The sequence below is a fragment of the Rousettus aegyptiacus genome, unplaced genomic scaffold (genome assembly GCF_014176215.1).
Source record: "Rousettus aegyptiacus isolate mRouAeg1 unplaced genomic scaffold, mRouAeg1.p scaffold_m13_p_5, whole genome shotgun sequence".
In the NCBI taxonomy this organism is placed as follows: domain Eukaryota; kingdom Metazoa; phylum Chordata; class Mammalia; order Chiroptera; family Pteropodidae; genus Rousettus; species Rousettus aegyptiacus.
This window is the reverse complement of record NW_023416308.1, coordinates 30,130,335-30,149,234: the sequence shown is the minus strand read 5'-3', so window position 1 is coordinate 30,149,234 and position 18,900 is coordinate 30,130,335. Positions and strand designations below refer to the sequence as shown.

General features: G+C 34.7%; 1 protein-coding gene across 8 annotated transcripts in view; it reads left to right on the top strand.

Moving 5' to 3' along the window:
* Positions 1 to 18,900, top strand: part of LOC107516626 (beta-galactosidase-1-like protein 2) — a 54,518-nt gene that overhangs the window by 17,983 nt on the left and 17,635 nt on the right. For 6 of the 8 annotated variants that reach the window (XM_016156535.2, XM_016156536.2, XM_016156541.2 and 3 more), the window contains 5 exons: positions 232 to 327; positions 1,593 to 1,701; positions 3,243 to 3,335; positions 12,955 to 13,036; positions 13,989 to 14,053. In XM_016156535.2, coding sequence (XP_016012021.2) covers positions 232 to 327; positions 1,593 to 1,701; positions 3,243 to 3,335; positions 12,955 to 13,036; positions 13,989 to 14,053 — 445 coding nt within the window. The remainder of the gene's footprint in view (positions 1 to 231; positions 328 to 1,592; positions 1,702 to 3,242; positions 3,336 to 12,954; positions 13,037 to 13,988; positions 14,054 to 18,900) is intronic. The other 2 variants (XM_016156538.2, XM_036221275.1) reach the window with 2 other exon arrangements.

Below are 18,900 nucleotides of genomic sequence, written 5' to 3'. Positions count from 1 at the left end.
TAGACTTTTACTTTAATGTCCTGGTCTCTGGTGCTTGGACTGAGCCCCTTTCTTACTCAGTGTAGGGATTCTTGTTCCCCCTGGGTATGGTTTTCTATTAGGATTTTTGCTGACCAGGCCGGGTGTTCCACCCAGTGTAACCTTAGAGGAAGAGACCTCAGAGAGAAACACAGCAGTGATTCCAGGCCTCAGCTTTTAATGTGGAATTATCTTTATTGCTTCACCCTACAGAGCTTTTATATCTATAGCTTCCAAGGAGGGGCTCTGGGTCATTCTGTGTCCAGGTCCCTATATTGGCAACGACTTAGACCTTGGAGGCCTACCCAGGTGAGTCGTGCTCTGAGGCCCTTACCCTGGCTCCATGTGGGCCCTAAGTCCATTCAGATGTAAGTTACAACAAAGTGTTTTCCTTGGTTTTCTATGTTCATGTTTTTAACTGCACTGTTTTTCTCATTTAATGACATAAAAAATGAATTTTAAATATTGGAAGTTATATAGTACTTTAAAAAAAAATAAACCTCTATCTCATCTCTGCAGTGAAAATGAGGGTAGAGTATGTTTTAAAAATAAAAACTAATGGCTACCATTTAAGCAATATTTTTGTAAGTTCTAGTTTTTGTGGTGGCAGTACAACTGGCAAGAAATGGGGTTGATTATCTCTCTTTAAAAAGAGTGTTTTCTTTTTTCTTTTTTGCTTCTGATCACTTTTTCTTATAGTAAAATATACTTAATATAAAACTTATCATTTAAAAGTGCGCAATTTTTTGACAGTTAAACACATTAAAAATATTAAACAACCACCACAACTATCTAGTTCCAGAACTTTTTTTATCATCCAGGATGGAAATGTTGTATCTAGTCACTCACCACTCCTCCTTCCCCCAAGCTCCTGGCAACCACTAATGTGCTTTCATTCTCTACGGATTTGCCTATTCTGAATATTTCATATAAATGGAGTAATACAATATATGACCGTTTGTACCTGGCTTTTTTTTTTTTTAGCAGAATGTTTTCAAGGTTCATCTATGTTGTAGCTTGTACCAGTTTCTCATACCTTTTTCATGGCTGAATAATATTTCATCAAAGAGCATTAAAGAAAAGAAAAACCTTTGAAACAGCTGTATAAAAATCTCACTCCAGATTAGGGGTTGGCAAACTTTTTCTGTAAAAGGTGAGATAATAAATTTTTTCAGCTTTGACGGTCACATACAGTCTCTGTTGCATCTACTCGGTCCTGCTGGTGTGACAGGAACACAGCCATAATAATCTGTAAACAAATATGTGTGGCTGCGTTTCAATAAAACTTTATTTACAAAAAATAGACATACGGTGACTCTGATTTAGCCTGCCCTAGATCATTTCATCATTATACAACTCTCATTTGTATTTTGAGGAAAGTGGTGGTGGCTGAGGTGGTAAGCTATTCGTAATTGGAACACAGACTGCTTTTTCTTAAAGATGGATTATAATCTCACAATATATTGTTTCAATGTGGCTGTGCAAATCTGTCTTTATTTTCTAGCATCATATGCTTGAACATTTATTTTTGCTATCTCCTACCCAAAGTCTGAGTCTTGCCTTTTAAATCCTAGCTGGTTACTCCAGGATCCAAAAATGAAACTGAGAACAACTTACAAGGGCTTCACTAAAGCAGTGAATCGATATTTTGATCAATTGATTCCTAGGATAGCACCACTCCAGGTAAAACTCAATTGTCAATCTCTATGACCAAGGGAAGTAAATTGTCTGAATTGATTGCCTAGATAGGGTTAGACTACTTTCTATCATTCAGAAACAGGAAGTTTACATAGCAGCCAATTCTAATTCCTTATTTAAAAAATATCAGGTTTTGCCCCACTTTTGTGCTTTTTCCTCATCTGCTGCCCAACTAGATGCCTTTTTATTAGAACTGCACTCAGTATATTTTTGTTTCTCCATTATTTCTTTGCTTTCTATCACCAAATGTCTTAATTTAACTGCTAAAGATAATTATATGTCAGTCCTTCACAAATAATAGGTTAGGTAATTTTAGGTTAGTGATTTTGTAGAAGTTGCATTTTATTTGATTTTTAATATACTTCCCCTGCAATGAAACCACAATGCCATGCATACTTATTTATGTAGAACTAATACACCACAATATTTCTAAAATGATTGGAAAATAAAAAAAAGGACTATCTACTAGGTAGGAAAAGATTAGAGGGAAAAAACAACTATATACTATTAGGTGTCAAACTTTGTGCTAGGCAATTAACATTTACCTTTTTTATTTTATCCTCACAGTAATCATTTGAAGGAGATGTTAATACAGATTGAATGGAGGCAATGACAGGCTCGTACATGGCCAGAAGGCTTCACATAGTGTGAATTTACTAGGGACAAAGTTTGTTTCTAATGCTGAGTATCCCAGAACTAATCAGACTTAGGGAAGCAATTGAAACTACTAAGTGACTGAAGAACATGAATCAGTGTGCCACTTGGGGGATACTAGATAGTCCTTTACAGAGATTAGAGCTGTCCAATGTGGCTATTTAAATAAATAAAATTAAAAATTCTGTTCCTCATTTATACCATATACATTTCAAATGCTCAATAGCCACATATGGGTGGTTACTACCATATTGAATAGTGTGAGTACAGAACATTTATATCACAGACAGTTCTATTGCACAGTATTGAACTAAAGTTCTCACAGCATCCCAAATCAGGACAAGGCCTTGAAACTCCTGGAAAATTAAATTAGTAATCTAAAGATTTCTTAGCACAAAATCAGGGCTTGTGGAGGCTGGGAGGTATTTAAAGCATTTTATTATGGTATTATGAATCTGCACTCACTACTGAGTACCCTTCTTTTAGAAGTTTCAGTTGTATTTATAAGGCTCAGTCTCTTGCTTTGGTTAATCTCAGGTAAAGTCAATTTATGGATCTTTTTCTTTTTCTATTCTCTAATATGCTGGATTCCTCATTGGATAGATGAAAAAGTTATAAATGTCTGTCAGTAGAAGATAAGATATAAAGATTTGAGAAACATTCTTTTAGGCTTTGTGTCCTCTTTCTCCCTTATCAGAGTAGAGTACAGTCAGTTATTCCTTACTGGCTACATATGCTCCCATTTGAATTGAGTTTAGAAATATGTTGTTTTTATGAAACATTAAATATGTGTGTGTAACAACAAATTGAGAAAATCCAGCCCTTCCCCACAAGTAGCCTTACTGTCAAACTCTCATTTTCCTGATCCTTAGTATGAAAATTATGGCCCCATCATAGCTGTGCAGGTTGAAAATGAATATGGTTCATATCATCTGGATAAAAGATACATGTCATATGTTAAAAAGGTAAGTGCTCAGTTAATTTTCCTCCATATTTAAATACGTCTTTTCTCACTTTGTTAGTTTGTGGTGCAAACATATCTTAGATTGAGGAGATACAGAAGTGGGCAAGATGAAACTTGACTAGGATGTAGTAGATGCAAGATATGTGGCAGGTAGAAGTTGTAGCTTGCATGGTACCATGGGAAATGAAGATGAATAAGGTCCAATTTAACTTTTCCATGCATTTACCTTCTAAGCAGGAGACTGAACACTACCTATGTGATTCTAATGTAAGTCAGAGTGATGTTAAAATATTTTTCTTTCTGTAGATACCACAGCTCTCTTTTGGTTGGTCATATAATACATACTTTCTATCCTTTTACTTTTCCATGTGTTTAAGGTACATACCTTATAAGCAGTATATAATTAGAATTTGTTTTCATTAATCCATCATGAAAACTCTTGTCTTTTAAATGAGGTATTTGGTTTGTTTACATTTAATGTAATTACTGATATTTGGATTTATCATCTTATTTTTTTTTATTTCTTCTACTTGTTCTATTGTCCTTTTTCTGTTCTTTTGGTTTGACTAGATAGAGACTATAGTATTCATTCTTAAATTATTAATGTCTACTACAAATTAATATGTTTACCAAATCCAGGGCAAAGAAAGCACATAAGAACAGTTTAAATACATTTTCCTCCCTTCTGTCTTTGGTGCTATTATCATTTCTTCATGATATATATGTTTTATATCTACAAACATTATTATTTTATTGTTTATTTAGCGTCATTTAGATTTACCCAAATAATTTAGTTTTTGTTGCATTTTCCTCTATACATCTCTGAGCTTTATCTCCTTTATCATTTTTCTCTGAAGTGCACCTTTTTGTGTTTTCTGTTGCAGGTGGTTATTGACAAATTCGTTAATTCTTGTCTGAAAATGTGTCTAGTTCACCATTATTTTTGAGGGTATTTTTGCTGTATCTGTAATTCTAGGTTGGTAATTATTTTCTTTGATGATTCTCTGGCATACATTGTTTCTATTAAGAAGTCAGTTATCAAAGATGATGGTGTAGGAAGATCCTACACTCACCTTCTCCCATGGGCACAACAAATCTAGTTACATGTGGATCAGTTTCCTCTGCTGAAAACTAACTGAACAGCTTCTGTACAACAAAGGATAAAAAAGCCACATAAGATGGACAGGAGAGGCAAAGACCTGATCTCACCAAAACCCTCACCCCTGGCATGGTGACCTACAATTGGGAGAGGTCCCACAAATGTGGAGTTTCTCCCTGAGGAGCATGGGGTTTGTGCACCACATCACGAACCAGAGCCTTTGAGACCAGAGCCAGAGGGATTAGCTTTCAAAATATCTGGGTTTGAAAACCAATGAGGCAGAGGGAAAAGGAGATTTTTCTTTCAAAGGGCTCATGTGCAGACTCACTTGTCCAGGCACTCAGCACAAAAGCAGCAGATTGAAAAGTGCCTAGACGATAAGTAAAGGGGAACCATTTGCTAATCTTAAAGTGTCTGCTGGAGGGACAGGAGCCTGTTGGGATTCTCTCTGTGGACACCAGTTTTGCACTTTGCCTCTAACCTGCTAGCACTAGTAAGGGTTCCCCCCTGCCCACTTCTCCAGTGGCCTGCACCAAGGCCAACTGGGTAAGCTCCCCAGCCCTCTGCAGTGCTCCCATGACCCATGCCAGAGCCAACTAGGAGAGTGCCTCACCCTTCTGCACCTCTCTCATGGTCCCCACCAAAGCTGGCAGGCTTGTGCACTACAGACAGGGGACACCTTTTGAGTGCCTTGCTCTGGTGGCCAGAGATGGGTTGCATTTATGGGCCCCACAGGTCTGAAATAATCATAGAGACAGTTCTTGGCAGGCTACCAAGTCCAGGTTACTACACAGACAACAGACTGAATTACACTTCCAGTATTCCTAAAAAAAAAAAAAAAAAAAAAAAGCCTGTTTACTTGTTCTGTAACGTCAACTTCAGGGGCAGGCTTCAGGTTTACCACAATTCTAGAAGCTGCAAAAGTGCTCTCAGGGAACATAGGCTGGGGGTTACTGTCTATGCAGTCTCCCTTGGCCTTTCTTTAGTTCACCACCACCAGAAAGAGCTCATACATTCATCCGAAGCCCCAAGGTTTGCAGCTATCGGTAAGGGGATACCTCCAGATCACCTTGTCTGGTGGCCAGCAGGATCTGTGATCATGGCCCCACAGGACTGTATGTATCTGTATATAATAGCTGCTGACTGAGGGTCTATCTTTCGATCTTTCTGAAACCAAGTGTTGACTGAGGTCCCTCCCTCAAGAACACTCACAGGTTTTGGCAAACTCTCAAAAACTGGGACCTACCAAGAAAAAAAATCAGGCTGCTTATATAATCACAAAGGTTTAAGAGACAACCAGGAACTAGGGCAAGATTAAACAATAAGGTTAATCTGTTACACAGGGCCAGTCCTTCAAGACAAAGAGATAGCTGTTTGGCCTAATACTTAGAAACAAAAAGAGAGTCAAGGAAAATGAGAACAAAGGAGTATATTCCTAATGAAAGTAATAGGAAAAAAAAAACTTTAATGAAGCATAGATAAGGAAATTGCTTGATAAAGTGTTCAAAATAATGGTCATGAAGATGCTCACCAAACTGAGAAAGATGGATGAACAGTGAGAACTTATATAAAAGATAGAAAATATAATAAATTACCAAAAAGGTCATAGAGCTGAAGAATACAAAAATAGAACTGAAAAATAGAATAAGGGCCTTCAACAACAGAAGAGATGAAACAGAATAAAGAATCAGTCATCTGGAAGAAAGAGCAGTGGAACTCACCCCAACAGAGCAGCAAAAATAAATATATATATATATATTTTTAAGTGAAGATAGCTTAAGGGACCTCTGAGACAACATCAAGTTGAATAACATTCATGTTATAGGGGTCCCAGATGGAGAAGAGAGAAAGAACAGGAAGAAAACTTATTTGAAAAATTTACAGTGAAAAATTTATCTAACCTGGGAAAAGAAATAGACATTCAAAGCCAGGAAGCCCAATCTTCCAGACAAGATGAACTAAAAGACCCATATCAAGACACATGATAATTCAAGTATCAAAAGTTAAAGAAATAGAGGACCTTAAAACAGCAAGAGAAAAACAACTTTTTTTATAAAGAAACTCACCTGTACCTTAAAGGTATCAGCAGATATCTCAGAAGAAACTTTGCATGCCAGAAGGAAATGGCATGATACATTCAAAGTTCTGAAAATGATAATAAGAAAACGTTAAACTAAGAATACTCTCCCTAGCAAGATTATCATTCAAAATTGAAAGAGAGATAAAGAGCTTCCTAGACATACAAAAGCTAAAGGAGTTTATTACCATGACACTGGCCTAAGGGATATGTTAAAGGGACTTCTTTAAGCTGAAAAAAAAGGGGGCACTAATTAGTAACAAGAAAACATACAAAAGTAAAAATCTTACTGGTAAAGGTAAATATATAGTAAAGGTGGTAGATGAATCATCTAAATCTATTATGAAGTTTAAAGACAAAAGTAGTAAAAATAATATAACTATTAATTAGTTAATGGATACACAAAATAAAAGCATGTAAATTGTGACATCAGGAATCTAAAATGTGTGTGTGGGGTAGTAAAAATGTAGAGATTTAGCATGCATTTAAACTTAATTTGCAGTCAACTCAAAATAGACTGTTATATATAGGCTGTTATATGTAAGCCTTATAGTAATCAGAAAGCATAAACTTAGATACATAAAGGATAAAGAAGAGTCTAAGCATAACACTAAAGGAAGGAAGTCATTAAACCACAAGGGAATGAAGCTAGAGAAGAAAGAAATGGAAAACTGTACCACAGCCAGAAAGTAATGAACAAAATGACAGTAAGTACATATATATCAGTAATTACTTTAAATGTAAATGGACTAAATTCTCCAATAAAAAAAACATAGCATGGCTGAATGGATTAAATAAATAAATAAATAAAAAACCAAGATCCATGTGTATGTTTTCTACAGGGGACTCATTTCAGATGTAAGGATATACATACAGTGACTGAAAGTAAAGGGGTGAAAAAAGATGTTTCATGCACATGGAAACTAAAAGAAAGATGGGGTAGCTATACTTATATCAGATGAAATAGGCTTTAAAACAAAGAGTGTGATAAAAGACAGATGGGCATTTCATAATGATAAAGGGGTCAATCCAGCAAAAAGATATAACAATTGTAAATATTTATGCACCAAATGTAGAAGCACCTAAATATATAAAACAAATATTAACAGACCTAAAGGGATAAATGGACAGAAATACAATCATAATAAAGGACTTTTTAATATACTACTGATATCAATGGATAGATCATAATGGAAAATCAATAAGGAAACATTGGCCTTAAATGAAACATTAGAACAGATGAACTTTATAGATATATACAGAACATTCCATCCCAAAGCAGAATAATACAATTTTTTTGCAAGTGTGCATGGGAATTATCCAGAATAGATCACATTAGGCTATAAATTTCAATAAATTTGAGAAGGTTGAAATTATATCAAGCATCTTTTTTTTTGACCTTAATGGTATGAAACTAGAGGTCAATTCCACAAAAACTAGAAGAATCAGAAATACGTGCTGATTAAACAATCAATAGGCCAATACAGAAATCAAAGGAGAAATAAAAAATCATCTTGACACAAGTGAAAATAGAAATACAACATATTCAAATCTATGAGATGCAGCAAAAGCAGTCTAAGAGGGAAGTTTATAAAGATAAAAGTCTACCTCAAGAAACAAGAAAATTCTTAATAAAACATTACAATTAAAGGAACTAAAGAAAGAAAAAAGAAGGCCAAAGTTAGTATAAAGAAGGAAATAATAAAGAACAGAGTGGAAATAAAGGAAGTAGATACAAAAAGACGATAGAAAAGATCACTGAAACTAGGAGCTGAGTTCTTTGAAAAGATAAACAAAATTGACAAACTTAGCTAGATTCTAAGAGAAACTAAGAAAAATATATAGAGAGAGCTCAAATAAATAAAACCACAAATGAAAGAGATGTTACAAGTGATAACCCCCCCCAAAAAAAACCAAAAAAAAAAAAAAACAAAGAAGTATGAGACAACTATGAACAATTATATGACAAAAAATTGGACAACCTAGAAGAAATGGATAAATTTCTAGAAACATGCAATTTTAAAGATCAAACATAAAGAAACAAAATCTGAACAGGCTAATTACTAGTAAGGAAATTGAATTAGTAATCAAAAACCTACCAGCAAACAAAAATCCAGGGCTAGATGGCTTCACTGGTGAATTCTACCAAACATTCAAAGATTTAACACCTATTCGCAAACTCTTCTAAACTGAAGAGGAGGGATTGCTTCTAAACTCATTGAAGTCAGCATTACCCTGAAAACAAATACATACAAGGACAACAAAAAAAGAAAGAAAATTACAGATCATATTCCTGATAAAAATGAAGGCAAAAATCCTCAACAAAATATTAGCAAACTAAATTCACTAACACATCAAAAGGATCATATACCAGGATCAAGTGGGATTTATTCCAGAGATGCAAGAGTGGTTCAGTATCTACAAATCAATATGATACACCAGATTAACAAAATGAAGGATAAAAATTTTATGATCATCTCAGTAGATGCAAAAAATTTGACAAAATTCAATATTCATTTATGATAAAAAGTCTTAAGGTAGGTATAAAGGGAATATACTTTGACATAATAAAGGCTATATATGACAAGCCCGCAGCTAACAACATATTCAACAGCAAAAAGCTGAAAGCTTTGCCTTTAAGATCAGAAACAGGACAAGGATGCCCATTCTCTCCACTTTTATTCAATGTAGTATTGGAAGACTTAATCCAGAGCAATTAGACAGGAAAAAGACAATAGCATCTAAATTGGAAATGAAGATGAAAAACTGTCACTATTTGTGGATGACATGATTTTATATATAGAAAACCTTAAAGACTCCACCTAAAAGAAAACCTATTAGAACTAACAAGGTGCAGGGTACAAAACCAGTATTCAAAATTTGTTGTATTTTTATATACTAACAATAAACTATCAGGAGAAATTAAGAAAAAAAATTTTGTTTACAATTGCATTGTAAAGCATAAAATACCTAGGGATAAATTTAACCAAGAAAGTAAAAGATCTGTGTGTGGAAAACTAAGTCATTGATGACAAGTTGAAGAAGACAGAAATAAATGGAAAGATATTTCATGTTTATGGATTGTAAAAATTAATATTGTTAAAATGTCCATACTACACAAAGCATTTTACAGATTCAGTGCAATCCCTATCAAAATTCCAATGACATTTTCACAGAAATATAACAAACAATCCTAAAATTTGTATGGAACCACAAAGACTCTAAAGAGTCAAAGCAATCTTGAGAACAAAAAACAAAGCTGTAATTATCACATTCCATGATTTTAAACTATAGTTATAGTGATCACAATAGTATGGCATTGACATAAAAACAGACACATAGGTCAACAGAACAGAATAAGAGAACTTAGAAACTATGTATATATGGCCAATTAATTTACAACAAAAAAGGCAAAAATATACAGTGAGAAGGGACAGTCTCTTCAATAAATAGTGTTGGGGAAAACTGGACCACTGTCTTATACTGGACATATAAATTAACTCAAAATGGGTTAAATACTTGAATGTAAGACTTAAAACCATAAAACTAGAAAAAACAAGGTGAGCTCCTTGGCATTGATCTTGGCACTGATTTTTTTGACCCATCTCCAAAAGCAAGGACAACAAAAGCAAAACTAAACAAATGGGAATACATTAAGCTAAAAAAACCTTCTGCACTATGAAGGAAACTACCGACAAAGTGAAATGATTACTTTTTGAATGGGAGAAGGCATTTGCTTGCTAATCATATATTTGATGAGGGGTTAACATCCAAAATATGTAAAGAACTCATACAAATTAATCATAAAAAAAACAAAAAAATCAGATTAAAAAATGGGCAGAAAATCTGAATAGACATTTTTTCAAAGAAGATATACAGATGGCCAACAGGCACATGAACAAATGTTCATTACAGATCATCAGGGAAATCCAAATGAAAATCACAATGATATATCACCTTGGACCGGTCAGAATGGCTGTTATCAAAAAAGAAATAACAAAGTGTTGGCAAGGATGTGGAGAAAAAGGAACCTTCATGCACTGTTAGTGGGAATGTAAATTAGTGCAGCCACTAAAAGTTATCATGGTAAGAAAAATTTTTTGTAACTTTGGGAACGCAGGATAGACTTGTGATCATTTTGTAATGTATACAAAGGTTTAATCATGTTTTATACCTGAAACTAATATAGCGGTGTATGTCAATTAAACATCATTTAAAAAAGAAGTCAAGAACTTCTTCTGCATGTGGGGCTCTCTGACTCTCTCATGTATGCAGGGTTCCCATATATATATGTACGTGTTAAATTTGATTGTTTTCTCTTGCTAAAAACAAAAAGTCAAGTATCAATAAAATTATTTTTTTGAAGGTGAAGTGTCTTTCTCACTTGGCCTTTTAAAAGATTTTTTTCTCTGTTTTTTAGCAATTTTACTAAGATTTGCGTAGGTGTGGTTTTCTTTCTACTTGCTTATATTTTTTACACTCTTCGATTTGTGGCTTGAAGTGTTTAATCAGTTTTGGTAAATTCTCGGCAGTTATCTGCTCCATTTATTTTATCCTGTCCTCTGGGACTTTAGTTATACACATTTTAGATTTTTTTCATCATATTTTACATATCTATTGTACTCTCCTTGGAATAATTGCTTCTAAGCTATCTTCTAATTCATTAATTTTTTCTTCAACTTTGTCTAATTTGATGTTAAACCTACCTCATTACATCCTTAATTTCAGATATTATAATTTCTAGAATTTTATTTCTTTTCCATAGTATTTATTTCTTTGCTGAAACTTTCTATTTTTCTTTAATTTTTGAACATACTAATTATAGTTAATTCAAAGTCTATTTCTAATAGACCTAATATCTGATCTCCTATGTATCTATTTCTGTTGTCTTTTGTCCTCATGATGTCAGTAAAATGTTGTTTTGTGGTATGCCTAATAATTTTTCGATCCAATGTCATTTACTTATGAAAACATTAGTGAGATCATTTGAAGCTCTTGATATTCTTTAAGATAGTTTTTTTTTTTTTTTTTTTGCTTCTGGAAGGTAGTTTCAATGATTCAGAGCTGAGTATCAATTCTTACAATAACAAGTCTAATTCTTGTTCACCCTTATATGTAGGGGATAGCCTTTTGGGTCTCAGCTGAAAGCCTAGGGTTTTTCATGGCCTCTAAACCTTGGCATTTCCTGAACTGTTATTTCCCCCCCAAGTCTCATAAATTTGCTGAAAAATTCTGCTCAGCTTATTGGCCTCTCAGCTGATGGTTTAAGAATTAGCTCATGTCTCAAGGGAAAATCAACACAAAATGCTAGGTTCATCTCCTTGGGCCCCTTGCCTCTCTGGAAATTTGTTTCCTGCCTTGATATGTATCCAGAATCTTCAGTAAGTTTTTAAAAAATATTTTTGTTCAGTTCGTCTAGTTGTTATTAGAAGAAATGTTAGTCTAAAGCAAAATATTCCGCCATCCTTAGAAGAATCTGTTGCTATCTCTGAGTAGTGATCCATGAATTTTGTTTACCACCTTCTTTCGTTCTCAAATGTTCTAGTTTGTATGAAAAGTTATATGGTCACCTAACTGGGGCTATAGACTTGAAACATTGCATTTTGATAGAACCTATAGTAGTGGAGGGTTGACTATGATTAATACATGGCATGTTTGCTTCTCTCACTTATTTGATTCACCTCTCTGCCTTTCTTTAATTCAAGAGTTCTTTAGTAACAAACTACTTCACATTCAATAAGTGGCTCTAAGATAATTGTAGGGATAGTTTCACCGTTAGGATATTCTGATCTAAAGTCTCAGGAAGGCATACTTTTGGCTTTTCTTAGTATCTGTTATAGCCTCAGTATTTTATTCCTCAATTAGATAACTCCCATAGCCTCTTCTCTCTTTGATTTACGATCTCTCTAGAGCTATTTCTAGTTAAATTATAGACATTAAAGGATTATGCAGCAACAAATGTGACCATGGATTGACTAAGCCAAAACTTAACCTGAATTCGCTATTGACTAAAGAAAAACCAGCAGTTGTGTGTGTATTCCCAAATCCATCCTGTGAATTTGAGTGCATGGATGTTGTTAATTTGAGTGAAAATGTGGAGGAGATTTGTCTTAAATTCTCTGATGCACTGGAGAAAATCCAAGATTCAGGTCCTTAGGTGAAAGCATTGTACTAAGGTAAATGCAAATAGTCTAAATGCTTCTTCCTTTAGGTTTGACATATTGTCACTTTGGCCTTGCTGAGGATAAGGCAGGTATGATTTTTTTGGGGTCTAATTCACTAACTTATAAGTAGTTTTTTGTTTTTTTTTTGTTTCTGTTCCTCAGCTTCATTCCAGTATTTTTTTTTCCAGTATTTTTTTTAACTGCCATTTTTTTTTTTCCACCCAGAAAGAAGCAACTCCATGGCACCTGGATTTATTTACCTTACTAAATGTCTCCACAGGCCCTGGTGAAAAGAGGGATCAAGGCGATGCTCATGACTGCTGATGATGGACAAGAAATAATAAGAGGCCACTTGAATAAGGGTACAATTTTAGATTTTCCCTGTTTTCTCTACTAGTTAAGTCTGAAGCAGAACAGGAGTTCATTTTTTTCATTTCCTATGGATAGGTACCCATAGTTTTTGGTTCAAAGTAGTGAGGGCTTGCAGTTAAAGCTGAGTTAAGGAACCAGTCCCTACCTTGCTGCTCCATCAGGGGTTACCCACAGAGCATCAAAGTGCAGCACACTTACTCCATCCTCTTAACTCTTCGTGGCTAAAGTAAAAGCCCTCTCTGTTTTTACCAAATGGCCATGACTGAGTGACAGAAAGTGGATATGAGGTCAGATAAATAGTATTGTCATAGACCTAGCCTCAGGATCTCATAGGGTAAATAAGACTAGGGGATAAAAGAAGTAGAGAAACATGGCATAGAATTATAAGGAAGAAATATGGGTAAATACAAATAAAAAGGAAAAAATGTATACAAACAGAGCCAGAGATCAATGCTTTTTGAAATACTTTAACCCAAGCAGTTCTGTCAGGTCCTTTCTCCAGTATTGGTCTTTCCTCAGACTTTTTGGCAGTTCTTCATTTTGTAGTGGGAGAGGCAGAAATAGTATTCTTAATTGGAAGCCAGGAGACCTATAATAAAGTTGTAGATCTTAGACTATTTTGGGTTCATTTTTTTTTTCATTTACTCATCAGTATAATGTGATTTATTTTAACTGCCCTCTTTATTCTCTGGGTCATTCATTATAAATCCTAAATAAAGGGATGTGCTGTGTATAGTGAATGTATGGATACAAATGTAGAATCATATTTTTATTATTAACTGTAAGCCATAAACTGTTAACATGAAATATCTGTGTGTGCAGGAGGTGTTGAGATCCAGTTTTCCATCCTGGGTCTAGTAGTAAGCCCCCCTCACCCGGACCCCAAGCTGACAGTACTTGTAGTAGAACCTACAAAACAGAATTTCTTTTTTCCCTCTATAGTGATTACCACTGTCCACATGAAGAATATAAAGAAAGAAACTTATAAAAACCTCTTTTCAATTCAGGTAAGGACAGTTCAGAGATGGCACATGTTTTGATTCTTGCTCTTGCTAAGATCTCTTAGCTTATTTGTTAGGGAGATTCTCAGCAGCGATTAGTTCAATTAAAACTTGGACCTGTTATGCCTTTGAAATACCTGCTCTAGGTGGTTTTAGGCAGAACTAAATCAAATTTGCATTCCCCAAATGCCTGGCCCATAGCCCCTCAGTATGGGAAACATAACATACTAGAAAGGCAGCATCAGTGGGAGTTCTCACAGCAGTCCAAAGACTATCCACCTCCTCTCCTGAAGTGACATCTCAGGTTTCAGGGAGTGGAAACACAGTTATGAGTGGGAGCCATCCTGGCAGAGGAACCTCAAGCTCAGTATAGGAACCATCTAGTATCCCCTGTCATAGCTCTATAGGTATAGTTTCCTGGTCAACTAAGGTGATCTCTTGGTTTCAAGATGCACTATACTTAGAAAGCTGTAGCTCACTGTAGGAATTTATACATTATTCATAGTCCTCCAATTCTGATGCTATTTGCTAGTCAGATGCCATTTTACCATAGCAATCTGGCTGATAACATGGGTAACATTCTACCTTTATCAGGTTTTCAGGTGGACCTACAGTGAATTTGCATGGGCAAAGAGGAAGGATTTTGTTAACCCTTTATTCATCTGCATTGACCTTTAATTACTTATGGTCCAATAAGAAAGACAAGAAATGTAAATAGCTCAGAATAGGAAGTGAAAATTACAATAAAAACATTAATGTGTAACTGGAGATTAGAGTGTGACATAGATTTCTCTCACCAGAGAAGATGAGTGGTTACATGTTTTATTTTGCACAGGACCGAACTATGTGGTATGACATAGTTCATCAACATAAGGCAATGCCTCTGTTCTATATTCTATATTCCATGAAAGTTAAATCCCCAGTCTTGTCTTCTTGCAGTCTGAGATAGCACCAAGATTTAGAGAGGAGTACAAAGGGATGTGTGTCCAATCATAACAACTGGACCAACATCAGATAATGGTGTGAGTAGTACAGAGATGTGCAGAGATCAGAGTGAGTGCATTCCAAGAGAAGAGGAAGAGAGAACATAATTCCTGGGGCAAAATAAACACTCAAATAGATGCTAACATGATAATGATGATGGATGAAAAATGGGGGAGCAATAAAACCAGTGGAATCAGGAATTAAAAGTGCTGTGCTCTCTATAGGTAGCAAAATCCTGAAAATGAGGTCATTTATTCATTCATTCAGTCAATGTTTTTAGCACCTACTATTTGCCAGTTATGTACTTTTTAAGGCAATGTGGGTAAAACTGTGAATAAGACCCACAAAATCACCACTTTTGGAACATATATTTTAGTGATGAGACGAGTAAACAAATAAAGACAAATACGGAGTATGAGATAGTAACAAAAATTAGGATACATTATATAATAATATTTATATACACAGCTTTTAGTTTATTTCACCTTTCCATTTTTCATGTTTATTTTTTCAATTGTCATATAAGAAACTATTAATCTTATTCCCATTTTGCAGATGAGAAAACCATGACTCAAAGTTTAAATTACTGATTTGAGATCACATGTGGATAATCATATTATTCCATAGAGCAATCCAGGCTGAAACTCAAACCTTCTGTATACAAATCCTATGCTCTTTTCACTGTTTTATACCGTATATCATCTAAATACCTTCTCTGGTGAGAGAAGGCTTTATTATGATATGGGAGTTTCACAAGGTGAAAGCCCAGGTATGCTTCCTCGTACATCCTTGAAACAAAGAAGCAATTCTTAATGGCTGTGTGAGTACTAGCCATGACTATATTCTCAGGGCTCATCCCAAAGGAGCAGGCAAAACCACGCAACTCCCAATCTTTCCATGAAAGAGGTCTAACTGGATACTTTAAAAGATGCTGCCTGAGGGCCAGGCTTCTCATTTATCAGGCATCTAAGGCTGTGATCTTTGCAAGTCCTGGGAAAGTGGAAGACACCTCACATACCTCCTTCCAGCCTGTTCCAATAATAAAACCAAATTACCAGGAACTCTGTAGAAGGAGCTTATACACACATCTGGGGCCCAAATATTATAGCAGCCACCTGAAGGCCCCTGGATCACTTGGCCCTAATAGCCAGCAGGACTTGTGTTCATGCATCTCATAGGACTGTAGCAAACAAACAGTCCTTAATGGGTGCAGAAGCACCTCCACTCCTACCCCCACTCACTGTGGATATACACCTTGGCCCAATACAGAGGAAATGGGCAAAAATGTGCATCTCCCATTTTTTTTTCCAGAAAACAACTTAGCAACATATTTTCCCAGCTGGTAACTGAGAATCCAGTTTTTAACTAGCCTGAATTTAGGTGCTGACTCTGATATTCCCCTTTGAGATACTGACAGTCTTGGCACACCCTCAAATACTGTGAATTACTAAAAACAAAGAAGGCATTTTGAGCAATCACAAAAGTTTGAGAGACAACCAGAAGCTTAGGTTGAGCTGATTATTGAGGTTCATCTCCTATATGAGACAATTATGTGAAAACTGGGAAAGGTGGCTGTTTTAGCTAATGCACAGAAACCAACACAGAGAATCAAGGAAAATAAAGAAACAATGGACTATATTCTCAATAAAATGTGAAGATAAAACTCCAGAAACAGATATAAGTGAAACGAAGTGATTTACCTACTAGAGGGTTCAAAACAATAGTCAAAAAGATGCTTACCAAAGTCCGGAGAGTAATAATACACAAAGTAAGAAATTCATCAGAGAGATAGAAAATATTAAAAAGTACCAAACAGAAATCACAGAGCTGAACAATACAATAACTGAACTGAAAGATTCAATTGAGGGATTCAGCATCAAACTAGGTGAAGTGAAAAAAAAAAAGATCAGCAAACTCAAAGACAGGCAGTGGAATTTATCCAATCTGAAGGGAAAAAAAAGTGAGAAGTAAAGATTGCTTAAGGGATTTATGGGACACTATCAAACAGATTAATATACATATTATAGAGGTCCCAGAAGAAGAAAAGAGGGCAAAAGGGATAGGAAGCTTATTTAAAGAAATAACGGCCAAAAACTTTCCTAACTAGAGAAAGATAATCTAGATCTAGGATGTCCAGAGAGTTCTCAATAAGATGAATCCAAAAAGATACGTGCCAAGACACATTATAATTGTCAAAATTTATATAAAAGGAAAGAATCTTAAGAGCAGCAAAAGAAAAGCAACTTGTTACAAGGGAACCCCCATAGGACTATCAGCAATTTTTTCAGCAGGAATATTGAGGCCAGAAGGGAGTGAGATGATATATTCAAAGTTTTGAAAGAAAACATTTGCCAACCAAAAATACTCTACCTGGCAAAGTTCTTCAGAATTAAAGGAGAGGTAAAATGTTTTCCAAAAAAAAAGCTAAAGGAGTTCATCACCACTAGACCAGCCTTATAAAAAATGTTAAAGTGAATTTTTCAAGCTGAGATGAAAAGATGATAGTTAGTAACAGGAAAACATGACTACATCAGTCTTGCTGGTAAAGATAAAAATAGTTCAGAATACTCTCATGTTGTATGGTGGTGGGTAAACACTTGTAACTGATATGAAGGTTAAAAGACAATACTATTTATAATAACTCTAAGTACAATTTATTAACATACATAAAGTAGAAAGAAATAGTTACATGTACAACAAAAAGTGGTGGGAGTAAACAACATATGGAGCTTTAGTATGAGAAGATAAGTTGTTACTAGCAAAATAGACTATTCTAAATATAGGATGTTTTATGTAAGCTTCATGGTAACCATAATGCAAAACCTTATAGTAAACATAGAAAAGAATAAGAGAAAGCAATCAAAACGTACCAGTACAGAAGATCATCATCACAAAAGAAGAAAGCAAGAGAGGAAGAAACAAAGGAATTACAGAACAACCAGAAAAATATTAATAAACACAATTGCAAATCTCTATCAATAATTACTTTAAATGTAAATGAATGAATGAATTATAGAAGAAGACCCAATTATATAGGTCTCTTGCCTACAATAGATGCACTTCAGCTTTAAGGATACACATAGACTAAATGGAAGGAATGGAAAAAGATAATTCATGCAAATAGAAGCCAAAAGTCTCCAGGGATAGCTATACTTAAATTAGACAAAATAGACTTTAAGATAAAGTTGGTATAAAGAGTCAAAGAAGGTCTTTATGTATTGATAAAGGGGTCAATTCACCAAGAGAATATAACAATTTAAAACATTTATGCACTAAACAGAGGAATACCTAAATATATAAAACATATATTGACAGATCAGAAGAGAGATAGACAGCAATACAGTAATAATAAGGGACTTCACTACCCCAATACTAGATAGATCATTCAGATAGATAATAAATAAACATTAGACTTAAATTACTTGTTAGACCAGATAGACCTAATAAATATATACAAAAATTTCAACCAATAATAGCAGAATGCACATTTTTTTCAAGTTCATATGGAACATTCTCCAGGATAGATCATATGGTAGGCCACAAAACAAGTTTTAACAAATTTAAAATTAAAATTATATTAATCATCTATTCTAATCACAATGGTAGGAAGCCAGAAATCAATTACAAGGAGAAAAACAAGAAGATTCACAAGTATGTAGAGATTAAACACCATACTTTTGAACATCAAATGAGTCAAAGAAGATACCAAAAGGGAAATTAAAAAATGTATTGAAACAAATAAAAATGGAAACACAACATACCAATACTTATGAGATGCAGCCAAAGCAGTTCTAAGAGGGAAGTTTATAGCAATAAATGCCTACATTAAGAAAAAAGAAAGATGTCAACAATTTACACCTGATGCAACT